The sequence below is a fragment of the Pan troglodytes genome, chromosome 19, assembly GCF_028858775.2.
Source record: "Pan troglodytes isolate AG18354 chromosome 19, NHGRI_mPanTro3-v2.0_pri, whole genome shotgun sequence".
NCBI lineage: Eukaryota > Metazoa > Chordata > Mammalia > Primates > Hominidae > Pan > Pan troglodytes.
In genome coordinates, this window is record NC_072417.2 from 32229751 (window position 1) to 32255994 (window position 26244).

The window sequence follows — 26244 nt, forward strand, 5'->3', positions numbered from 1 at the left end:
GGACTCTCCGAGGGGCATCTGGAAGGTGGGACCGCAGGCACCGGGAGAGAAGAGGGTGCGAGGAAGGAACCGGCCACCCCGTCGGGAGCGCAGGAGCCGACGGCTGCTTGGGCCTGGGAAGTTCTTCTCTTTCTTCATAATCTTTATTCTTTGTTTTGCTGTAATCCAGATAGATGAATAGATAGATGATAGGGAGGGAGAGATGGATGGAGGGAGCGAGGAGACGGAGGAAGGGTGGGAAAAAGGGGGAGGAAAAAATTCCCAAATTCCCGGAAACTAAGAACTACGTGGCAACAGTCAGGAGGGTGGGAGCTTCTAGGCAATTTAACGCGGCAGAGTTCGCGGGCTTAGTAGACCCGCCCATTGGCTCTTGCATCTCCTGCGTGGGATGTGCGTGGGATGGCGCCAACCCGCTAGTATATAAGGACTCGACCTGGGCGCCTCCAGGGAAACGCTAAGGGGGCTTCGGACGCGCTGGAGCTTGAGAGGTCAGAGAGGGTCCTTGCCCCCAGCCTGGGACTCCGGAGTTGCGTTTCTACCCGTGCTTCAGGGTCTAGTCCAGCCGAATCCGCGTCGGGCTGTAACTCGAATGCCAGGTTCGAGAAGGGAGCAGCACCCGTCCCACCCCACCCCAGGCAGGGTGTGAGGTGTGGTGAGGGGCTGGAGGGGTGCGGAGGGGCTGGGGGTGGAGTGGAGTGGGGGTATCTGTGCTTTTCTCCCCTGTCCAGGGGCCCAGCTAGTTTGCTCAGCAGGTTCCCTAAAAAGCGGACTATGGAGGACTGGCGGGCGGGGCGGGGGTGGGTAATGGAGGTAGAAGGCATTAGGGGCGGGGCGGGCCTGACCTGTGCACCTGCTCCCGCTGGAAGTTGGAAGAGCCCCTGGCCAGCCAGCCGCGGTTTCTGCGGAGCGCGGAGCAGGAACCGAAGCCTAGAAGGCCACTGAGTGCACCTTGGTGGCTCCCAGGGCTGCAGGTCTCAGGTTTCAGAGTTATTGGTATTTTAAACTTGAGAAACTAGTTCTACAGCTGTCTATGTGACCGACCAACCACTCTAAACTATTTTCCTTAATATAGAAACTAAAAGGCAGAATTAGAATTGCCATTGCCCTGCGGGGAGATTTATAATCTAGAGGGGGGAGAAATGAGAAAAATGTCTCCCTCTGGACAAGATCTGTAGAATACACGTGCTACCCCAGAAGGACAAAGAGCTCTAAGTTTTAGTTTTCCAAGAGGGCACGTCTGTCGCAGCCCACTTCCCTTTCTTTTCTTTTTTTTAAATTAATTTTTAATTTCTGTGGGTACATAGTAGATGTATATGTTTATGGGTTACATGAGATATTTTAAGACAGGCAGGTAATGTTTAATAATCACATCACGGTAAATGGGGGTATCCATCGCCTCAAGCATTTATCCTTTGTGTTACCAACAATCCAATTATGCTCTTTAGTTTTTATCTTATTTTATTTTATTTTTGTAGGTACATAGTGGATGTATATATTTATGGGGTACATGAGATGTTTTGATACAGACATGCAATGTGAAATAAGCACACCATGGAGAATGGGGTATTCATCCCCTCAAGCATTTACCCTTTGAGTTGCAAACAATCCAGTTACATTCTTTAAGTTATTTTAAAACGTACAATTAAGTTATCATTGACTATAATAACTGTTGTGCTATCAAATAGTAGGTCTTATTCATTCTTTCTAATTTTTTTGTACCCATTAACTCTCCCCACCTCACCCCTTCCCTCCTACCACCCTTCCTCAGGTAGTCATCCTTCTGCTCTTAGAATACAATTGTTTTGATTTTTAGATGCCACAAATAAGTGAGAACATGTGATGTTTGTCTTTCTCTGCCTGGCTTATTTCATTTAACATAATGATTTCAAGTTCCATTCGTGTTGTTGCAAGTGATTGGATCTCATTCTTTTCTATGGCTGAATAGTACTCCATTGTGTATATGCACATCATTTTCTTTATCCATTCATCTGTTGATGGACGCTTAGAGTGCTTCCAAATCTTAGCTATTTTAAACAGTGCTGCAGGAAACATAGGAGTGCAGATGTCTCTTGGATATACTGATTTCCTTTCTTTTGGGTCAATACTTAGGAGTAGAATTGCTGAATTGTGTGGTAGCTTTATTTTTAGTTTTCTGAGGAACTTCCAAACTCTTCTCCATAATAGTTGTACTAATTTACATTCCCACCAACACTGTTTGAGGGTTCCCTTTTCTTCACATCCTTGCCAGCGTTTGTTATTGCCTGTCTTTTGGATAAAAGCCATTTTAACTTGGATGAGATGGTATCTCATTGTAGTTTGGATTTGCATTTTTCTGATGATCAGTGATGTTGAGCACCTTTTCACATGCCTGTTTGCCATTTGTCTTCTTTTGAGAAATGTCTATTCAAATCTTTTGCCCATTTTTCAATAGGATTATTAGATTTTTTTTCCTATAGAGTTGTTGGAGCTCCTGATATGTTCTGGTTATTACTCCCTTGTTGGATGGTTAATTTGCAAATATTTCCTCCCATTTTGTGGGTTGTCTTTTCACTTTGTTGATTGCGTTCTTTGCTGTGCAGAAGCTTTTTAACTTGATGTGATCCCATTTGTCCATTTTTGCTTTAGTTGCCCGTGCTTGTGGGGTATTGCTCAATGAATTTTTGCTCAGATCAATGTCCTGGAGATCTTACCCAATGTTTACTTGTAGTAGTTTCACAGTGTGAAGTCTTAGATTTGAGTCTTTAACCCATTTTCGTTTGATTTTTGTATGTGACAAGAGTTAGGAGTCTAGTTTCATTGTTCTGCGGATAGATATCCAGTTTTCCCAGTGCCATTTATTGAAGAGAATGTCTTTTCCCTAGTGTATGTTCTTGGCATCTTTGTGAAAAATGAGTTCACTTTAGGTGTGTGTATTTGTGTCTGGGTTCTCTATTCTGTTCCATTGGTCTATGTGTCTGTTTTTAATGTCAGTATCATGCTATTTTGGTTCCTGTAGCTCTGTAGTATAATTTGAGGTCAGGTAATGTGATTCCTCCAGTTTTGTTCTTTTTGCTTCGGATAACTTTGGCTATTATAGGTCTTTTGTGGTTCTATATAAATTTTAGGATTGTTTTTTCTATTTCTGTGAAGAATGTCATTGATATTTTAATAGAGATTGAAGTGAATCTGTAGATTGCTTTGGGAAGTATGGATATTTTAACAATATTGATTCTTCCAATCCATGAACATGGGTATATTTCCCCTTTCCATATTTCCCCTTTCCATATTTTGGCTCTTCAATTTCTTTCATCATGATTTTATAGTTTTTATTGTAGAGATCTTTCATTTATTTGGTTAATTCCTAGGTATTTAATTTTATTTGTGGCTATTGTAAGTGGGATTACTTTATATCTTTTTCAGATTGTTCACTATTGGTATATAGAGATGCTACTGATTTTTGTATGTTTATTTTGTATCCTGCAACTTTACTGAATTTGTTTATCAGTTCTAATAGTTATCTGGTATAGTCTTTAGGTTTTTTTCAAATGTAAGATCATATCACCTGCAAACAAGGACAATTTGACTTCTTCCTTTCCAATTTAGATGCCCTTTATTTCTTTCTCTTGTCTAATTGCTCTAGCTAGGATTTCTATGTTGAATAACAATGGTGAAAGTGAGGATCCTTATAGTGTTCCAGATCTTAGAGGAAAGGCTTTCAGTGTTTCCCCACTCAGTATGCTACTAGCTGTAGGTCTGTCATACATGGATTTTATTATGTTGTGGTATGTTCCTTCTATACCCAGTTTTTTGAGGAGTTTTCCATGAAGGGATAATGAGTTTTATTAAGTGCTTTCTCAGCATCAGTTGAAATGATCATATGGCATTTGTCCTTCATTCTGTTGATATGATGTATCACATTGACTGATTTGCATACGTTGAACCATCCTTGCATCCCTGAAATAAATAGCACTTAGTCATGATAAATGATCTTTTTAATGTATTGTTGAATTAAGTTTGCTAGTATTTTGCTGAGATACTGGTCCATAGTTTTTTTTCTTTGATGTGTCTTTGGTTTTGGTATCAGTAATACTAGCCTTATAGAATGAGTTTGTAAGTATTCCCTCCTTCTCTAATTTTTGAATAGTTTGGGTAAGATTGATATTAGTTCTTCTTTAACTGTTTGGTAGAATTCAGTGGTGAAGCCATCGGGTCCCAGGCTTTTCTTTGCTGGAGACTTTTTATTATGGCTTTGTTCTCATTACTTCTTATTGGTTTGTGCAGGTTTTGGATTTCTTCATGGTTCAATCTTGGTAGGTTGTATGTGTCTAAGAATTTATTTCCTCTAGATTTTCCAATTTATTGGCATACAGTTGCTCATAGTAGCCACTAATGATCCTTTGAATTTCTGCAATATCAGTTGTATTGTCTCCTTTTTCATCTCTGATTTCATGGGTATTCTCCTTTTTTTCTCAGGTAGCCTGGTAAAGGTTTGTCAATTTTGTTTATCTTTTCAAACAATCAACAGGTGGTGAAGCCAGCCAAGCTGTGTTCTTTTCTTCAGAGTGGCAAGTTGCCCCAGGCCCTAGGTGGGTTCACAGATGCTATCCAGGAGCCAGGGACTGGAGTAAGAAAACCTTAGAAGTCTACCTGGTGTTCCATTCTACTGGGGCTGAGCTGGCCCTCAAATCATGAGACACAGTCCTTCCCATTCTTCCCTCCTTTTTCCACACGCAGAGGAGATGACCCTGTGGCCAACACGACCACGGGTTCACAGGGAGTACTGTTAGCTATTGCTCATATTCACTTAAAGCCCAAGGGCTCTTTAGTCAACTTGTGGTGAATGCTACCAGGTCTGGGACTCACTCTTCAGGACAGTGGACTCCCCTCTGGCCCAGGTTGGGTCCAGAAATGCTGTCCAAGGGCCTACTTGTTGCTCTACCCCTGTGGCCAAGCCGGTACCTACGTTGCAAGACAAAGTCACCTTTACTTTTCCCTCTGCTTTTCTCAAGCAGAAAGAGTCTCTGCCTGTACGCACCACAGCTGGGGTTGTGCTGAGTCTCACCTGAAGCCAGCAGAGTCTCACCCAAGACCCACGGCATATTACCTGGGTATCGTTGCTGATTATTCAGGGACCAAGGGCTCTTTAGTCAGCAGGTGATAGATCCTGCCAGGACTGGGTCCTTCCCTTTAAGGCAGCAGTTTCTCTTCTGGCCCAGAGTGTGTCTAGAAATGTTGTCCAGGAGATAGGGTCTGGAATGGGTGTCTCATGACCCTGACCAATGTGCTATCCTACTGTGTCTGAGCTGACATCCAAGATGCAAGACAGAAGTCCTCTTTAGTCTTCTCTCTTCTCTCCTCAAGTGGAAGGAAGGGATCTTTTTGGAGCTGAGAGTCACACTGTCTGGGGTTGGGGGAGGGGTGGTGCAAGCACTCTCTTAGTCGCCCCAGCTGGTATCTCAGTAGGTCGTGTGCCCTCCAAGCCTACTGGCTCTGATCTCAGCTCAGCGCTAGGACTTGCCCAGGAGTTTCAGTCCTTGTGGTCTAGAATGCCTTTCAAGTTTGTTTAGAGCCCCATAGCACTTCAGCTACAGTGGCGAGGCTTGCTGAAACTCAGGTTTCAACTGCTGGGATGGACAATTTCCATCTCACTAGGGCTGGTCCAAATTCTGCCTCCATGGGCAGGTGTATGCTGGATTCAGCATGGTTTTGCTTTCCACTGTAACAGGGCAGTACTGAGTTCAATGCAAAGTCTCACAATTGCTGTGCCCTCCCTTCCCCAAGCACACAGATTTCTCTGCACCACGTGGTCACTGCTGGAGAAGGGGGATGGTAGGTGGAGCCTTCTATTACACCATCTTGTTCTGCCCTCCCATTTCCCTTTCTGTTCAGTTTCTATCTGAGGCTAGCCAATCCCCTGTGATCTAGGGGAGATGGGTGGGAGGATGGAAGGAAAGGGGAAGTAAAACAAAAAAATAAGAACCACCCAGAAGCATACAGAAAATTGGGCACTACTAGACAATTTGACATCGCGAAGTTTTCCCAGGCTAATTCCTCACCTTTTAGGGAGTTTGCTGAGCAAACTAGGTAAGCCTTCTTGGCAGGGGAGAAATGCACAGATGCTACCCACTGAGCCCCTCGCTTGGGGGTGGTTGTCCCTGCATGTCCACGTCAGAGTCACTGCTCCATCAGGGGTCCTGCAGGACTAGATCCTGGGGCATGGGGAGAAATGGGGACAGCTAATAAATGGAAACCGTACAGCTAATAAATGGAAACCATACAGCTAATAAATGGAAACCGTACAGCTAATAAATGGCAGAGCTGGGATTTGAACCTAGGAAAACTGAGTCTTAATCTGTCTGCTACCTCTGTCTGCATAGGTTTCTGTATACATAGCCTTCAGGACTGCTTTTGGTGGAAAGAGATAGCAGGTGGTGCTAATTCACGGTGTTGGTGGGAACTCTGGCTACACTGAAAGGTTTGAAAAAGTTATTCTGTAAACTGACTAGAATCAGGTGCTTTTGTTTCTGAAGTGCTTTTGTAATGTCCTGAGTTTCTTTTCTGAATTCTTAATTTCTTATTGACTTAGTTTAATTTTATTTAGGATTTCAAATTTATATGGGACAATATCTCTACCTTACAAAAAATGTGCAAGTGATGCTGATTATAATTCCTTTAATCCTAAGGAAAGAGCTTGGGATAGAGCTCCCTAAGCCTTTTTTGCCTGCAAAAGAATCTAAGCAGATGGTGGGGTTGCTGTTTAAATACAATTGCCAATGAAAAACTATAATCTATTGGCTTTCACAATAAAGTTTGTGGGGCAGAGAAAATATTTAACTTTGAAATCCCTATACATCGAAAGGAGTATTTTACAAATAACTTGACAAAGATGTTTCAATGGTCTTGGAATGCAGAATGGAATTTTGAGAAATAGAATTTTGTAGGCAAGGGTCTAACCTAGGCAAGGTGGTAAGAATGTGGATGTGCCAACCTTCTTTTTTTTTTTTTTTGAGACAGATTCTTACTTTGACCCCCAGGCTGGAGTGCAGTGGCACGATCTTGGTTCACCACAATCTCGTCTCGAAGGCTCAGGTGATTCTCTCACCTCAGCCTCCTGAGTAGCTGGGACCACAGGTGAGCACCACCACACCTGCCTAATTTTTGTATTTTTTGAGGAGGTGGGATTTCACCATGATGCCCAGACTCGTCTCAAACTCCTAGGCTCAAGTGATCTGCCTGCCTCAGCCTCCCAAAGTGCTGGGATTACAGGCATGAGCCACCAAACCCGGCCCAGCCTTCACTTTTATCTAACAAATTTCTTCGGAATGTCTTCACACCTCAGTCATCTCATTCCTTCTGTCACCTGCAATAACATCCACCTTATCTGTTCAGAGTTACTGGCACCCACTGAGACTTGTAATTCCAAGCCTTTAGTATAGGATGGATTTTTGTAGGAAAGGAAAATAAGGCTGTGATAGTCTGCTTCTACATATTGTGTATATCCTTGATGACTTCAAAATAGTTTATGAATTTACCGATTGTTTTAAATTTTATTTTATTTTAATAATTTTCCAATAATGATGCAAGGTATTTGTTGACTGTATTTAAAATTTTTATTTATTTATTTATTTATTTTTTTTTTTTGTCTTTTTTTTTTTTGTCTTTTTTTTTTTTTTCTTTTTTATTGATCATTCTTGGGTGTTTCTCGCAGAGGGGGATTTGGCAGGGTCACAGGACAATAGTGGAGGGAAGGTCAGCAGATAAACAAGTGAACAAAGTTATCTGGTTTTCCTAGGCAGAGGACCCTGCGGCCTTCCGCAGTGTTTGTGTCCCTGGGTACTTGAGATTAGGGAGTGGTGATGACTCTTAACGAGCATGCTGCCTTCAAGCATCTGTTTAACAAAGCACTTCTTGCACCGCCCTTAATCCATTCAACCCTGAGTGGATACAGCACATGTTTCAGAGAGCACAGGGTTGGGGGTAAGGTCACAGATCAACAGGATCCCAAGGCAGAAGAATTTTTCTTAGTACAGAACAAAATGAAAAGTCTCCCATGTCTACCTCTTTCTACACAGACACGGCAACCATCTGATTTCTCAATCTTTTCCCCACCTTTCCCCGCTTTCTATTCCACAAAACCGCCATTGTCTTCATGGCCCGTTCTCAATGAGCTGTTGAGTACACCTCCCAGATGGGGTGGTGGCCGGGCAGAGGAGCTCCTCACTTCTCAGTAGGGGCGGCCGGGCAGAAGCGCCCCTCACCTCCCGGACGGGGCGGCTAGCCGGGCGGGGGGCTGACCCCCCCCACCTCCCTCCCGGACGGGGCGGCTGGCCGGGTGGGGGGCTGACCCCCCACCTCCCTCCCGGACAGGGCGGCTGGCCGGGCAGAGGGGCTCCTCACTTCCCAGTAGGGGCGGCCGGGCAGAGGCGCCCCTCACTTCCCAGATGGGGCGGCTGGCCAGGCGGGGGGCTAACCCCCCCACCTCCCTCCCGGACGGGGCGGCTGGCCGGGCAGAGGGGCTCCTCACTTCCCGGTAGAGGCGGCCGGGCAGAGGCGCCCCTCACTTCCCGGACGGGGCGGCTGGCCAGGCGGGGGGCTAACCCCCCCACCTCCCTCCCGGACGGGGCGGCTGGCCGGGCAGAGGGGCTCCTCACTTCCCGGTAGAGGCGGCCGGGCAGAGGCGCCCCTCACCTCCCGGACAGGGCGGCTGGCCGGGCGGGGGGCTGACCCCCCCCACCTCCCTCCTGGACGGGGCGGCTGGCCAGGCGGGGGGCTGACCCCCCCACCTCCCTCCCGGACGGGGCAGCTGGCCGGGCGGGGGGCTGACCCCCCCACCTCCCTCCCGGACAGGGCGGCTGGCCGGGCGGGGGGCTGACCCCCCCACCTCCATCCCGGACGGGGCGGCTGGCCGGGCGGGGGGCTGACCCCCCCACCTCCCTCCCGGACGGGGCGGCTGGCCGGGCAGAGGGGCTCCTCACTTCCCGGTAGGGGCGGCCGGGCAGAGGCACCCCTCGCCTCCCGGACGGGGCGGCTGGCCAGGCGGGGGGCTGACCCCCCCACCTCCCTCCCGGACGAGGCGGCTGGCCGGGCAGAGGGGCTCCTCACTTCCCGGTAGGGGCGGCCGGGCAGAGGCGCCCCTCACCTCCCGGACGGGGCGGCTGGCCGGGCGGGGGGCTGACCCCCCCACCTCCCTCCCGGACGAGGAGGGAGGACGCTCCTCACTTCTCAGACGGGGCGGTTGCCAGGCAGAGGGGCTCCTCACTTCTCAGACAGGGCGGCCGGGCAGAGACACTCCTCACATCCCGGATGGGGCGGCAGGGCAGAGGTGCTCCCCACATCTCAGACGATGGGCGGCCGGGCAGAGACGCTCCTCACTTCCCAGATGTGATGGCGGCCGGGAAGAGGCGCTCCTCACTTCCTAGATGGGATGGCGGCCGGGCAGAGACGCTCCTCACTTTCCAGACTGGGCAGCCAGGCAGAGGGGCTCCTCACATCCCAGACGATGGGCGGTCAGGCGGAGACGCTCCTCACTTCCCAGACAGGGTGGCTGCCAGGCAGAGGCTGCAATCTCGGCACTTAGGGAGGCCAAGGCAGGCGGCTGGGAGGTGGTTGTAGCGAGCCGAGATCACGCCACTGCACTCCAGCCTGGGCGCCATTGAGCACTGAGTTAACGAGACTCCGTCTGCAATCCCGGCACCTCGGGAGGCCGAGGCTGGCGGATCACTCGCGGTTAGGAGCTGGAGACCAGCCCAGCCGACATATTGAAACCCCGTCTCCACCAAAAAAATACGAAAACCAGTCAGGCGTGGCGGCGCGCGCCTGCAATCGCAGGCACTCGGCAGGCTGAGGCAGGAGAATCGGGCAGGGAGGTTGCAGTGAGCTGAGATGGCAGCAGTACCGTCCAGCTTCGGCTCGGCATCAGAGGGAGACCGTGGAAAGAGGGGAGAGGGGAGAGGGGAGAGGGGGGAGGGGAGAGGGGAGAGGGGAGAGGGGAGAGGGGAGAGGGAGCTCTATCTACCACACAGTCTTGGGTGCAAAGTCGTTTCCATCTAAAATTTTTATTTAAAAAAAATTTCAAATAATGATGCAAAGTATTTGTTGATTGTACTGATTTTTTACAATTTCGTTTTAAATAATAATTTTCAAACAGTCATATCAGTTATTTGTTGATTATATTGATCTTTTTGAACAATTCTTAATCTTGATTATTCATAATCTTTATTTCAAAGTTCACTCTCCTTCTTTATTATTTCCCTTATTGAGACCTATAACCCATTCACCTTTTTACTTCGTTCCTATCAATGCGATCCCTGCCACCCTCATTCCCTGACCTGTTTGTCTTAGAATGCATAGTCCAGATTTCAGTTACTTCTGTGATAAAATCCTACCCTTTCCCCCGACTACCTTTTTAATTTGAAGGAGGATGGCTTTTAAAAAATGTTGTAATAATTCAGAATTCCAGAAGTGCAAAGACCAGAAAACAACAAAAATTTATGTCCCACCCACCTCTGAGATGTATTTGGTACAGGTGCTTTTTCTTCTGAACTTACAGCATTGTATGTACAGTTAAAGGCTTCTTAATTCTCCAATCTCATTATTTTCCATCCTTATTTGTAACCTCTGTAAAAAATAAGTGCATCTTTATTCACTATGCTTTTCTCCTTTTACTAAACATAAACATATTTATTACATTTTTTAAAATATTTTAATCTAAATGCTATTCTATTGTATATTATTTTTTGCAAACCTGCTTTTTAAATTTATCATCATGCTTTGAGAGTTTATTTATACTTGAAGATATGATTTACTTATTTTGTCTGCTGTATTAATCTTCCATTGTAAGTTGTTTGTTTCCCATGTCAAATATCTTTCTTGTTCTTTATAATGTCTGTTTCAAACTGTCTCCATTCTATTATTAAAATGTTTTTGTCAGCTGGGCATTGTGGCTCATGCCTATAATCCCTAGCACTTTGGGAGGCCAAGGCAGGAGGATTGCTTGAGCCCAGGAGTTTGAGACCAGCCTGGGCAACATGGGGAGACCCCCATCTCTACAAAAAAAAAATTTTAAAGAATTAGCTGGGTATAGTGGCTGTGCGCCTGTAGTCCCAGATACTCAGGAGGCTGAGGTGGGAGGATCACTTGAGCCCCAGAGTTTGAGGCTGCAGTGAGCTGTGACTGCACTCCAGCCTGGATGACAGAGTGAGACCCCATCTCACACGCAAAAAATATTTTTGTCCTGTTTTTATACCAAGTGCCTCTGTCTCAGGGGGTGACTTTATTTCCTACCTCAAAGAGAAAAGTGAAGCTATCAGAAGGGGACTCTTTCAGCTTCCTCCCACCAAAGCGATAAGCCTACCTTTGCCCATGCCTATTATCTCCATTTCTCCTCCTCCTGACCTTCTTCTGCATCCTGGATCACATTCCTTCCTTACCTCTCTTTTCAGGGCTTTCACTGTCTCAATCATCCCAACTTCCTTCTACTTCTTTAAATTTTCACTTCCCTACTGGCTTCTTCCCATCTAAATATGTTCAGGTCTTTCCCATCTTAATAAGATTCTTTAACTTCTTCTTTTCCTCCAGCTACATTTCTTTTTACCTCTCCCCTTTATAGCTTCATATAGTGAACAAGTTGTGCGTATTTGATGATACTATTTCCTTACCTCCCATTTATTCGTTGACTCATTGTGAAATGGACAATTAATATAGATTCCTTTACTAAACACCTGTGAACCAAAATATAGTGTTAAATACTTTTTGAGAATTATTCTCAATTAATCCTCATAATAACAGGCATGTTAAGGTGGATGCACCATGTTTTATAGGTAAGAAAACAGAGTTAGAAACATTAAATATCTAGGTTAATGTTATAATACTTTTAATGACAAGTGGAATTCAAGCCATCTCCATGAACTCTGGTCTGTAAGACCTTAGCCTCTGGTTTATTGCCTCCTGGTGCCCACTGCCCAGGTGTCTGAACAGCATTTTTCAAAGTCACCAATAACCTTAATTTTACTAAACCTAATAACACTTTCGAGTCATCACCTAGCTGCACCTGTCAGCAGTATTAGACACCTTGGCTCTGTCACGCCCCACCTTTGCAGCCTCAGTTTTTCATTATGCCATAGATCTGAGACCTCTGTGCAGGTGACTTTGTTCTGGGCTTCCTTAATACCATATGCCCTTGGTTTTTCTCCTACCTCTGGTTTTTCACAGTCAGTCCTTTCTGAAGTCTCCTTTTCAATGTTGTTTTCTTTTACTCATCCCCTAAAGTTGGTGTTCACTGGAACATCAACAACCTAAACTGAGATAGTCTCATGCCATTGTACACATGCCCTTCATGCGCTCCACTGCTTCCATTCTTCAATGCTGATAACTTCACCTGGCCAATTCCAATGCATCCTTCAGGTCTTGATTAAATGTCACCTTTTCCTTGGAAGTCTTTTTGAACCATCATCTTCAGATTAGTTTAGATACCCCTTTAGTATATTTTTCCTCTCATAGCCCATATCATATATGATGTTAAATGCTAATTTCATTAGCACCCTTCCTTGCCAGCCATTCTTCTCCTAAAGAGAAGGGATTGCTCCTGTCTTGCTTGCTAGTCTATTGTCTTCTCTCAGCACATATTAGACACAAAATAAATACCCTTTTAATAAATGAATTGCATGCATGTAACAATTCATTTCTTCTAATAGTTTCAGCTGTGAGTTCAACATGGAGGCAAATCAGTGCCCCCTGGTTGTGGAACCATCTTACCCAGACCTGGTCATCAATGTAGGAGAAGTGACTCTTGGAGAAGAAAACAGAAAAAAGCTGCAGAAAATTCAGAGAGACCAAGAGAAGGAGAGAGTTATGCGGGCTGCATGTGCTTTATTAAACTCAGGAGGAGGAGTGATTCGAATGGCCAAGAAGGTTGAGCATCCCGTGGAGATGGGACTGGATTTAGAACAGTCTTTGAGAGAGCTTATTCAGTCTTCAGATCTGCAGGCTTTCTTTGAGACCAAGCAACAAGGACGGTGTTTTTACATTTTTGTTAAATCTTGGGGCAGTGGCCCTTTCCCTGAAGATCGCTCTGTCAAGCCCCGCCTTTGCAGCCTCAGTTCTTCATTATACCGTAGATCTGAGACCTCTGTGCGTTCCATGGACTCAAGAGAGGCATTCTGTTTCCTGAAGACCAAAAGGAAGCCAAAAATCTTGGAAGAAGGACCTTTTCACAAAATTCACAAGGGTGTATACCAAGAGCTCCCTAACTCGGATCCTGCTGACCCAAACTCGGATCCTGCTGACCTAATTTTCCAAAAAGACTATCTTGAATATGGTGAAATCCTGCCTTTTCCTGAGTCTCAGTTAGTAGAGTTTAAACAGTTCTCTACAAAACACATCCAAGAATATGTAAAAAGGACAATTCCAGAATACGTCCCTGCATTTGCAAACACTGGAGGAGGCTATCTTTTTATTGGAGTGGATGATAAGAGTAGGAAAGTCCTGGGATGTGCAAAAGAAAATGTTGACCCTGACTCTTTGAGAAGGAAAATAGAACAAGCCATATACAAACTACCTTGTGTTCATTTTTGCCAACCCCAACGCCCGATAACCTTCACACTCAAAATCGTGGATGTGTTAAAAAGGGGAGAGCTCTATGGCTATGCTTGCATGATCAGAGTAAATCCATTCTGCTGTGCAGTGTTCTCAGAAGCTCCCAATTCATGGATAGTGGAGGACAAGTACGTCTGCAGACTGACAACCAAGAAATGGGTAGGCATGATGACAGACACAGATCCAGGTAAGAGGGAGAAAGCTCCTCCCTCCCTGTCCTTTCTACATCCTTGGGACCTCCCATATTAAATTTTCCTTTGCTGCCTATGACTTTGAACATCTTACATCCACTGAACACTTTATTTTGAATCCCCAAGTATTCTACTTTTCATACATGAGAAAATTTTGTTGGGTGATTAGAAACCTAACTCACGTGTCTATAAATGGCCAATTTTCTACATTAGTAACTGAACAGAAAATTATTTGAGAATGGCCACCCTTGCAATGGTGTACTGGAATGGCTCTTACTGGCTTTAGAATCAATTATTAAATTTTCAGGAATTTTTGAGCTAGTTGTTAAACATAGTTATTACTAAAAATTAGATTATATATACTTGCACCTAAATAAATCGTATCAGAAACAAATGTAATAAATTCAAACTCACCACTTCCTAATTATTTGCTACATTTTACTATTATCTTTGCTTGAGAGATTATTTACATCTATTGTATCTGTGTGGTGGGAATACTATACAATGGAGTGCTGCTGTGCATGGCTTTCCAACTCTGTATTTAGTGATAATCTATTAGGAGCTTGAAATTGTCCATGGCAGGAAGATTTATAAAACAGAAACTGGCAGTTGGCTATGAACGAGGGATCTCTTCTCAACTAGATCTGTTTATTAAACCATCACCAGCATAGTACTGCTTTCTGGGGTTGCTTTCTTGGGCTGGGCTTGGTGGCTCATGCCTCTAATCCCAGCATTTTGGGAGGCTGAGGTGGGTGGATCACCTGAGCAGGAGTTCAAGACCAATATGGTGAAACCCCGTCTCTACTAAAAATAGAAAAATTAGTCAGACGTGGTGGTGCGTGCCTGTGGTCTCAGCTACTTGGGAGGCTGAAGCAGAAGAATTGCTTGAACCTGGGAGGAGGAGGTTGCAGTGAGCCGAGATTGCACCACTGCACTCCAGTCTGGGTGATAGAGCGAGACTCTGTCTCAAAAAAAAAAGCCCTTTGCATTGAAGTTTGCTATCACCTTATAATAGTACCCTGCCTAAATTAAGATGTAGTTTATCTCTTGATCCTTGAGGACATTATTGATTTTGTAGCTCAGGAAAATTTGAAAGTAGCTCGGGGCCAAGCATGGTGGCTGACACCTATAATTCCAGCACTTTCGGAGGCTGTGGTAGGAGGATCACTTGAGCCCTGGAGTTTGAGGCTGCAGTGAGCCATTATTACAGCAATGCACCCCAGCATGGGTGAGAGTGAGACCCTGTCTCAAAAACAAAAGAACAGAAAGTATTTCAGGGTGATGAGGGTCACGGGGGTAGGGGTGTATTCAAGGTTTGTCCTCAGTACCGTTTCATATTGTCCTGTGTCTCTGTTTATCCTGTTGATACTTTGCCTTTTCTTCCACTCATCACCATGTACCCATTATGCTCTATGCCAGCAGGTATAATCTGCTCTACCCCTCTGCTCCTAACAGTTTGAAATATTTCTTGCCTTGCATCACTACTGCTTCCCAAACATGTTTCTATATTTACCCCATCATGCTATAATTTGGCAGGCTAGTGGGCTATCTCAGTGTCTCTAGAACAACTGAGAACACCCTAAGCCTGGAGAAACACAGAGAGAACATAAAAATTGGGACACAATCTTCTGAGTAAAGTGGATGTGTACTTGGAAAGGAGATGTTATAAAGCTGACTCCAATCTCCAAAGCACATGAAAAAGTTAATGCACTCTATAATGTCCTTTGATTTCACACAATTTCTCATTTTAACTTCAGGAATAAGCATAGGTGTCAGAATGTTACCGAGGCTGGAGTGCAGTGGCGTGATCATAGTCCACTACAGCCTTGAACTCCTGGGCTCAAGTGATCCTCTCACTTCAGTCTCTTGAGTAGCTGAGGCTACAGGCACAAGCTACTGTGCCCAAGCCCTAAGCTATTTTTTAAGTGTGAGTAATGGTAATTACAAATCAGTGATGAGATGATATTGAACAGAGTTGAGAGTTGGGTTCAGGAGAGGTGGTGGCAGTTGGAGAGGGGATGTAAAATAAGATACATGCACAGACAGCAGTACTAAAAGAATGAGCTAGGTAACGTAACAGGTGTGCAAACAAAATGCTAACCAGATACAGAGAATGAAGAATTATACTGAATGGAGAAATACAGTTAAACTTCCAAATAATGGCTTTTCAGGGTGGGTTTTGGCAACCTTGACATGCAATAAAGGCACTTATCTAGAGTGAGTGAGTGAGAGGAGAGTTATTTTGATATTATCTCTCAAGTCAAACTATTTAGAAAGTCACACATTCCACCTACTGATAGAGCCTCTTTCAGTATGAAGAGATTAACACATCAGAATAACATGAATTTTCTTTCTTAAGATCTTCTACAGTTGTCTGAAGATTTTGAATGTCAGCTGAGTCTATGTAGTGGGCCTCCCCTTAGCAGACCAGTGTACTCCAAGAAAGGCCTGGAACATAAAAAGGAACTCCAGCAACTTTTATTTTCAGGTAATTATGGTTTGTCTTCTCAACACCAGCCAGTTTCTATATTAGGATAAAGGGAGATTAAACTATAATATTTGTTTTGTAAAATCCTGAAAGTGCTCTGCAAACCCACTTGTAAGACGTGATGATGTTACAATCCTATTGGTGATAAATGGTTTAGAAATGAACCCTTACTGACCCCACTGGCTAAGGCAGGACCACACATAGAATCCAGGAACATTATTTCCCTTAAAGACTATTTGTTCTTGTAGTTCCCAAATCTGGCTGATCATCAATGTTTCTGGTCATTTTTAAAAGGACACATATCTGAGTCTCTACTCCACTCATAACAAATTGGAATATGTGGGGAGAGTGGCTTGCAATATGCACTTTTCTCAAACTACCCTCATGATTTTATGTTCATCTAGATTGGAAACCTTTTATCTAGTCAAACTAGTCATATGCTGCACCAGAGAGCAGCCAAAAAACTGCCTGCCCTTGCCAGATTTTCCACGGGAGTGGTGGTTGTAAATAAGAGAAAACAATATAAATCTAGGTCAAGATGGAAAACAAAACATTTAAAATGGAGATGGATTATGCATTTCTTCCCATGTTTTGGGTTTAGGACAATCACGTAGCAGCACAAACACAATAATTCAGGACCAAGGTCAACGCCTTTTCTCTACTCTTATCCCTTGTTCCCATGATAGGCTTTGCTTAGGAATCCATTGCTGTCTTCTTTAGAATCCCAGAGAGGGAAAACCACTTGCTTAAATCTGTGCAGTAAGTCAGTGGCTTATCTGGCACTATAATTGATACATAAATGTCCTATATATGTGTAAATATCTGTCAAGGATCATTAAATTAATAGATAATGACTGCCCCCATTAGAATTTCATTTTTTCCTTTATCCAAGGTCCTTGCATTCATTTACATATCAAATTTGTATTTTAGAAACTGTCCACAATAAACAATGTAAAATCTAACAGTAAATCTATTAAGCGCTGCTAATCACCTTTTAAGCTCAATAAGATCCATTTTAGTAGAGCTTATTACCATGGAATAAATTATAACTAAGACAAAATAATGGGCTATATGCCCATAGAGGAACAGCCTATTATTCTGGTATAAAAAAATCAATTTTCTAAAACTTCTACCAAACTTTTGAAAAATAGGCATTTTTTACACTATTTACATTGTTCTAAATTCGTAGAAAAATAACACAAATTCCCAAGTCTTTTTTTCTTTTTGAGACAGGATCTTGCTCTGTCACCCAGGTTGGAGTGCAGTGGTGTGATCATAGCTCATTGCAGCCTTGAACTCCTGGGCTCAAGTGATCCTCTCACCTCAGTCTCTTGAGAAGCTAAGACTATAGGCATGAGCTACTGTGCCCAGCCCTAAGCTATTTTTTAAGTGTGAATAACAGTAATTGTAAAACTTGTTAAAGATAGAAAAAAAGGAAAAGGAAAAGGAAAACTCAAATTAATCCTACTTATTAATGAGGATGCAAAGACAGAATTCCAGAAATACAAGCATGAGTCAACATTTAAAGAGTTAATGTAATTCATCATTTCTGTGTATCTATGCAAATAAATTATATATTTGTTTTCTAATACATCAAAAAGGCATTTGAAAAAGCTCAATACATGTTGTTTTTTAAAGGTCCTCAATAAAATAGTAACCTATAGTTCTTTAACATTATATATATATTTACATATATATAATATGTCCACCAAGAACATCATGTTAATTGGGAGAGATTACAGGCATTCTATTAAATTCAGGAACAAAACAGCCATGTGCATATTACAAGTACAATGTAATATTAATTGGCCAATACAGTTAGATAAGAGAAAGAAATTAGAGGGATTAAAATGGAAGAAGATAGGACTATATATCTGGAGAATTCATGATAATCAAAGAAAACTACTGTAAACAGTAAAATAATTCAGAATGAATATAAGTACTTATATTAGTATTATAAGAAGCAACTATAAAAACTAATATGCAGAATTCAGTATCTTTAATATAACATATAATGAAAGAAAACACCCAATTTTCAATAGCAACAAAAAGCTAAAATATCTGCAATAAACCTATCTAATGCAAAAGTTAAAATAACATTGAAGGACACAGAAGCATAAGTGAATCAGGGAATGTTACATACTTTGAAGGAAGAATCAACATCACAAAGTTGTCAATTCTGAAGTTATTTTATATATCAATTTTAAAAAGAGATTATTTAAATCTAAACATAAAAACTAAATGAGCAAGAACAGCTGGAAAATTAAAACCTGAAAAACAAGAGAGGCTATCTATAAATAATATATATTATTTATAGATATATAAATATAATATATAATTATATAACTATAATATATAGATATATAAAATATATATTATATAAATAATTATATATTTTTAATTTTATTATTTATTTGTTTTTAAAAATCTTTATATTATATTTTTTATTTTTATTATTTCATATTTATATATTATATATTTATATTATTTATATATGATATATATTATTTATATATATTTAAATATATATTATATATATAAATAATAAAAAGAGTTGTATTGTCATATAATTAGACCAAAGTTACAGAACGTAGGATCTGGAAATACACAGAAACACAAATTAAAATTTAGTTTATCATGAAACTGGCCTTGCAAGTAAGTAGAGAAAAACAGACATGTTCATAAATATATAGGGTAACTTGGTGGCAATTAACTGTTTAAAAGATGAACTCATACTTTACTTCATATACTAACATAAACTACAAATGGATCAAGAATTTAAAACAAAAAGCCAGAAAAGTTCTAGAAGAAAACATAGGCAAACATCTTTATAATTTTTGCGTTAGACTTAAAAAAAATCAAGATTCAAAATCTGTGAACCATAAAAGTAAAGACTGTTATATATGACTGCATACAAATAATAAGTATTGTGCATGACTAAAGCCACTAAGAACAAAGTCAAATGACCATGACCAGTAGAAAAAATATTTGCAACCTGTATCACAACCAAAGGGCCAGTGTCTCTAATATATAAAGAGCTTCCAGAAGTTGATAAGGACACAGACACACACACACACACACACACACACACACACACACGCACAGAAAAATCAACACGGATAGTCCAGAGAAAATAAAATTCATACAGCTCTGAAACATTTGAAAAGATGCTAAATATTAATCAAAATAAGAGACATGTAAATTAAAAGGAGAATTATTTCCGTCTACTGGATTGTTAAAAAATGAAAAAACCTGACATTATCTCTTATTTGCTAGTTGTGGGGAAACACACCTTCTTGTACATTGCTAGTGGGAGTCCATATTGGTACAACTCCATTGGAGGACAATTTGGCAATATATTAATATATTGGAATCACAAATGCATTTAACCTTTGGGATTTTATTATATGTGTGTGTGTGTGTGTGTGTATGCTACATATGCTTACATACACACCAAATGTACAAGGTTACTCACTGTAATATTAACATAATAGCAAAAGACTGGAGGGAAAACTCAAGGGCCCATCAGTAGGGACTGGTCAAACAAGATATGGTACATCCATAAAATACTGTGTTAGATAGCTGTAAGAAAAGAATAAGGAATTGTGCATTGATATGGAAAGATCTCTACCATACATTGCTAAGTGAAGAAAAAAGTAGTTGCTGAATGGTTTGCTACCTGTTGGGAAAGAAAGGGCAGAATATTTGTTTGTATTTGCATAAGGTAATTTCGGAAGAATAGGCAAGAAACTTAAAAGTATCTGTGATAAGGGAGAAGGGTGAGATTGGGAAGGCAGGAAATTAAGAAAATGGGAGTAGGAGTGTTTGGGTATTTGGTATAGGAATATATTAACTAAAGTTATGTTTTTAAAAGACAATTTTCATTTTTGGAACACTGTTATTGTTATTAGATTTTGAACATTAATGGTGGTAAACAAACTATGTTTATACTTTTACAATTAGAATCCAGATATTAAGAATAAAGATGTTCTTAGCACACTAATTATTAGCATTGATTGACAATAATTTGGCTTCAGAATCAATGCTGTCAGTGCTTCTCTTGGAAGAAATGCAATGATTGTCTCAAATAGAAATTTTGTGTATAACTGGAGTTACTGGTACTAAAGATAGTCAGGGCCTGGTGTAGTAGGTCAGAATCAGCCAGCTCCAGTGTTCTTCCTCTTGGTGTCCTAAACCTTTAGGATACCTCACCTGATTGATTTCTTATGGTTTGAGAACAACTGCCCTGGACCCTTCACTGCTGATTCTAAAGATTCCCTAGATCCATGGTGAAATTAGTTCCCAGAATGGTTACAAAGTGGGAGCTCTGAGGACAGAAGGATGAATATGGGAGTTCTGGGGAGGGTGAGGAGTTTATCAAGTGATCAAGGTGGAAGTCTTCAGAGTTTCAGAGCACACCTGTGCAAAGGCACAGAGTCCTCAAATCACATGGGGAGTGGTGACTACTCTGGTGCACCTGGAATGATGGCATTAATTGAACACCTAATCTGGTCCCTATCATTACTGTTATGTGGAATATCAAAGAAATGAAAGAAACACTTCTTATCTTCCTATAATTTCCTTCAGAAGCATGGTCCATTATACAATTAAAGAAAAAGAAGACCTATGCAATGATAAGGTAAATAAACATCAAGTGTTTTAGTGACTTTTACCATTTATCAGGCAGGAGTAGTCTGTGACTTGCAGGGCAGGGCAAAAACAGTAGAGGATCCGATGTCCAAGAGACTTGGGTTCAGACTCACCCTGCCATTTCCTAGTGGTGTGATGTTGGGCAAATCACTTGATCTCTTTCATTTTTTATTTTTTGAGACAGTATCTTGCTCTGTCGCCCAGGATAGAGTGCAGTGGTGCAGTCATAGCTCACTGCAGCCTTAAATTCCCTGGCTCAAGCAATCCTCCCACTTCAGCCTCCTGAGTAGCTGGAACTACAGGCCCATAGCACTGCACCCAGCTCTCACTTGACCTCTTTGAGTCCTTATCTACTCATATGAAGATGGGAATAAATATGTCATCCTTGGAAAATTTGTGAAGACCAGAGATACGTGCAAATTCCCTGGTAACAATCAACAAATGATGTATTTTCTTATTTTACATTTCTTTGGTTTCCAAAGCTTCATTTTAAACATATACTCAATTATCCTATTTTATCCATTCTAAGATGTGTATTTCCCCCTATATTTTAACATCTCTAAAATCTGGATGTGTCTCATAATAGATGCTATCTCCTACTGTCATCCAGGTTGCAGGGATAATCAAGTCATGTGAGCACCTAGTACGAATGAGAAAGCACTAGCAACAATGAACAAGAAACAATTGCCAATAAAATCTGGGTAATTTCATTTGAAATTACCACTACAAATCTTGATTTGGGTTTGTACTCTAACACTACCACAACAGGACAACAATTATCTTCCTCCCCCTCCCACTTTGGAACCCATGATCGTTGAAATAAGTTCATAATCCTCCAATGCAAGTATATTCTCGTGTCACATAATTATTTCTTGTTTGCCTGTGACACATGGAAGACTTTTGTGGTAGTGGGGAGCCATACGTTGATCTTTAAGTGATGCAAGAATTCTGCTTCAGGAGAGATAGCTTTAAGGATCTTCCAGTTCAGGACTGCAGGAAATTCGCTGCCAACAAAGGCTTTAATATGACTCCCTCTCCTCTGCAACTATGGAGTTAATGACTACCTTCTTCCTGTGGCAGTGGAGGAGGGGGGGCTCCTGCTACTCCCAGCAATGGGGCATTTTGAGATTCAGGTACTTTGAAAGTAGAAAGGGGAGGAGGAGAACCAGCATTTCTCAAGCATCTACAATAAGCCAAACATTTTATGTTATTTCATTTATTCCTCCTCATAGGAAATGTGCTATTCTTAGTTTTGTTTTACAGATGAGACAGCAAAGTCTTAGGCTAAGGAATTTCCCAAGGTTATAAGTTGTAAAAAACACATGGGTTTAGATGAAGTATACCAGATATTCCAAGGGTTCTTTTCCTTTATAACTATAATATAATAATATTTATAAAATAGTATTTGAAACTTCTATAAGTAATCATTTAGTTAATCAATTAGTTAATTATAATTAGTCATCTTAATCAATAGGGTTATTTCTCTTCCTCTAATTTATCATTCTTTTCACATACAGTCCCACCAGGATATTTGCGATATACTCCAGAGTCACTCTGGAGGGACCTGATCTCAGAGCACAATGGACTAGAGGAGTTAATAAATAAGCAAATGCAACCTTTCTTTCGGGGAATTTTGATCTTCTCTAGAAGCTGGGCTGTGGACCTGAACTTGCAGGAGAAGCCAGGAGTCATCTGTGATGCTCTGCTGATAGCACAGAACAGCACCCCCATTCTCTACACCATTCTCAGGGAGCAGGATGCAGAGGGCCAGGACTACTGCACTCGCACCACCTTTACTTTGAAGCAGAAGCTAGTGAACATGGGGGGCTACACCGGGAAGGTGTGTGTCAGGGCCAAGGTCCTCTGCCTGAGTCCTGAGAGCAGCGCAGAGGCCTTGGAGGCTGCAGTGTCTCCGATGGATTACCCCGCGTCCTATAGCCTTGCAGGCACCCAGCACATGGAAGCCCTGCTGCAGTCCCTCGTAATTGTCTTACTCGGCTTCAGGTCTCTCTTGAGTGACCAGCTCCACTGTGAGATTTTAAATCTGCTCACAGCCCAGCAGTATGAGATATTCTCCAGAAGCCTCCGCAAGAACAGAGAGTTGTTTGTCCACGGCTTACCTGGCTCAGGGAAGACCATCATGGCCATGAAGATCATGGAGAAGATCAGGAATGTGTTTCACTGTGAGGCACACAGAATTCTCTACGTTTGTGAAAACCAGCCTCTGAGGAACTTTATCAGGTAAGCAGTTGGATCTTACGTCTCTAAGTATTATTTAATCTGGGTTTAATTTTTTCTGCTAAGTCACCTTCTTTCTTGAGAATTGAGTGGTAAAATGATCTGTGGTAATGTACTGTGCTCGGAGGAACATGATACAATTATTTTCTCCCCTTGTTTTTTTAGAGAAAATCTGAGTGTGTTCTTTTAATTTTTACAGTGATAGAAATATCTGCCGAGCAGAGACCCGGAAAACTTTCCTAAGAGAAAACTTTGAACACATTCAACACATTGTCATTGACGAAGCTCAGAATTTCCGTACTGAAGATGGGGACTGGTATGGGAAGGCAAAAAGCATCACTCGGAGAGCAAAGGGTGGCTCAGGAATTCTCTGGATCTTTCTGGATTACTTTCAGACCAGCCACTTGGATTGCAGTGGCCTTCCCCCTCTCTCAGACCAATATCCAAGAGAAGAGCTCACCAGAATAGTTCGCAATGCAGATCCAATAGCCAAGTACTTACAAAAAGAAATGCAAGTAATTAGAAATAATCCTTCATTTAACATCCCCACTGGGTGCCTCGAGGTACTTCCTGAAGCCGAATGGTCCCAGGGTGTTCAGGGAACCTTACGAATTAAGAAATACTTGACTGTGGAGCAAATAATGACCTGTGTGGCAGACACGTGCAGGCGCTTCTTTGATAGGGGCTATTCTCCAAAGGATGTTGCTGTGCTTGTCAGCACCGCAAAAGAAGTGGAGCACTATAAGTATGAGCTCTTGAAAGCAATGAGGAAGAAAAGGATTGTGCAGCTCAGTGATGCATGTGATATGTTGGGTGATCACATTGTGTTGGACAGTGTTCGGCGATTCTCAGGCCTGGAAAGGAGCATAGTGTTTGGGATCCATCCAAGGACAACTGACCCAGCTATCTTACCCAATATTCTGATCTGTCTGGCATCCAGGGCAAAACAACACCTGTATATTTTTCCGTGGGGTGGCCATTAGGAAGAACTCCAAATCAAAATGCTATGTAAATGTCTATGGGTGACAGTCTGCTGATGGTAGAAACCTTTCTTTTTAGTTCACAAGTCAGTTAGAGATTTGGATGGAGCTGACACAAAGAGTTTGGAGCTCCCCCATTTCTGGCTCTCCTTTCAGGGGTTCCTTCCCCAACTCTTTTCAGCAGCGGTGGCTGCCCCCCATTCTGACCCCTGACTCTTCCAGCCAGAAAGATGATGGTTTTCTAAAGGAACTTTAGCTGTCCTGCACAATGCAGACCTGTGTCTTGCACTTTGGGTAAAAGCCATACAAATAAGAAACTCAGCCTGTGGCCTTTCTTTCTTCCAAGGCTGGGCTTCTTTTTTTAAGTGACTTCATGTAGTTTGTTGCTTTTAAAAATTTGTCCAGAATCGTTTTCTGCAGAAGCATGGTCTGTTAGGAGCTTACTGGCTGTAGCAGAAGCAATTGTTTCCTGAATTCTTGACGTTTATCTTTGCTGTATTCATTTAGGGCTTGGGAGAGTCCGAAGATAATTCAGTCACTGTCAGATTAATAATTTTGTCAGGACAAAGAACACCGTTATGATTATTTAATCCTTTAAAATTGTGGTCTCCAGAGTTTGTTCTCAGAATGGCCCAGACCAAGCCTTAATTGTGATAGTGAATATTAATGGTCACTTTAAGGAGAAATTATAGGCCAAGATGAAATGAACATAAACCTGTTTGCCCTGGCTTTCAGTGGAAGATGACATTAGAGACCAAAATCTGGTTCTGAAGGTGTGTATCAGCCCTAAGGTGAACCAAACTTGGGAAAGATTGTCTTTAAAAATCAATGAGTTTATGTTTTAACTTCTCAGCTTAGTTCTATGCATTGCTCTATAACACACCTAGTTAAGTTTTATGTTATTCTTGAACTGTGATTTTTTTTCTCTTTACTTTCATGGTTTGGTGGGCCATTGTTATGGACTGAATGTTTGTGTCCCACGCTTCACCCCCAAATTCCCGTGTTGAAGCCCCAACCTGCACAGTGGAGCTGGGGCCGCTAAGGAAGTAATTAAGGTTACATGAAGTCATGGTGGGGCTCTGATCTGCTAAGGTTGGTGTCCTTATAGGGAGAGACCCCAGAGAGCTTGTTCCCTCCCTCCCTGTGCATGCAAACAAGAGGGCATGGGAGCACACAGAGAGATGGCAGCCACCTACAAGCCAAGAGGAGAAGCCTCACAATCAAACTCTCGCTGCTGGCGAGAGTCTCGGACTCTGTCTTGGACTTCCAGCCTCCAGACTGTGAGAAACAAATTTCTGTTGTTTCAGCTGCTCAGTCTCTGGTGTTTTGTTATTGCAGCCTGAGAGCACAGCGGTACGATTATTTGTCAAACAGAAAACACTGATACTTAACAATGCTAATGCAATTATTTATTTGCTTTTCAGTCTCTACAAAACGTTCTAAAACACTAATCTAAATATTAACAGTAAAATATTTGCATAACTAATGGAAACTAAGAAATCATATGACCAATATTTCACTTATTAGTAATCTTACTCTACTGATTTCCCCCCAGACTGTGATTTTTGAACTTCCTTGCCTTTCTCCTGTCTTTCTGTGTTTATTCATGGAATTCCAGTTATCTGGGCTTGAAATTGCAGGCTCTCCTAACTTAAGCAAAATCTGACAGATCAGCAAAATGAGATAAATGTTTCTTTTTTCTTTCTGACTGCATTAAATCAGATACAACTCAGCATTAAAAAGCTATCTTTGTAAATGTTGTTACTAATAAATTAGTCTTATAAGATCCCTGGACTTTGGAGTTGTTGCAATGTCTTTGAGAGTAATTCTTTAAAAGTCTAATTTTGACTGGTTGTATCTCTTTATGATTTATTGCCCCACTAACAATATTTGAAACAATATAATATTTTAAAATGTATAAATAATTATGAATTTTTGTTTAGAACAAAGAGGATTACTGATATTTGTTTCCGTATGAATGGCAAAAGGTTTAGCTTACTACTGCATTTCTGTTTTAAATAAAAAGTTGAGAGTTTGTGTCTCATTAAACTGAAAAAAATGGTCTTGTAAAATAAGTGCTTAAATGGGGGAAAAGGAGAAGACTGAGGCCAGTGACTCTGTGAGA

The 26244-nt window shown here is 42.0% G+C and overlaps 1 protein-coding gene and 1 long non-coding RNA gene across 7 annotated transcripts in view; one reads left to right on the forward strand and one right to left on the reverse strand.

Moving 5' to 3' along the window:
* Window positions 1–211: 211 nt before the first annotated feature.
* On the forward strand, window positions 212–25913 carry SLFN11 (schlafen family member 11). 6 transcript variants are annotated; one of them, XM_001174320.7, is made up of 6 exons: window positions 216–596; window positions 6994–7110; window positions 12672–13759; window positions 16123–16251; window positions 22419–23142; window positions 23339–25913. In XM_001174320.7, the coding sequence occupies exons 3-6, from the start codon at window positions 12691–12693 to the stop codon at window positions 24120–24122; spliced, it is 2706 nt and encodes a 901-aa protein (XP_001174320.2). In that variant the 5' UTR covers window positions 216–596; window positions 6994–7110; window positions 12672–12690; the 3' UTR covers window positions 24123–25913. The 6 variants fall into 6 exon arrangements, with proteins under 6 accessions (XP_063654768.1, XP_001174320.2, XP_001174334.2 ...); XM_063798697.1 differs by lacking the exon at window positions 216–596 and adding an exon at window positions 848–6063; XM_024350375.2 differs by lacking the exon at window positions 216–596 and adding an exon at window positions 6074–6454.
* LOC107969188 (uncharacterized) overlaps window positions 12827–26244 on the reverse strand; it is a 50167-nt gene continuing 36749 nt past the window's right edge. The window contains exon 6 of the long non-coding RNA XR_008540389.1: window positions 12827–13143. This is a non-coding gene — a long non-coding RNA (uncharacterized LOC107969188). The remainder of the gene's footprint in view (window positions 13144–26244) is intronic.

Excerpts from the sequence above, each read along its gene's own strand:
- SLFN11 (XM_063798698.1), top strand. The coding sequence starts at position 12,691 with ATGGAGGCAAATCAGTGCCCCCTGGTTGTGGAACCATCTTACCCAGAC. Across the intron at positions 13,760-16,122 it reads GATGACAGACACAGATCCAG|ATCTTCTACAGTTGTCTGAA; the intron begins GTAAGAGGGAGA and ends TTCTTTCTTAAG. Across the intron at positions 23,143-23,338 it reads CCTCTGAGGAACTTTATCAG|TGATAGAAATATCTGCCGAG; the intron begins GTAAGCAGTTGG and ends TAATTTTTACAG.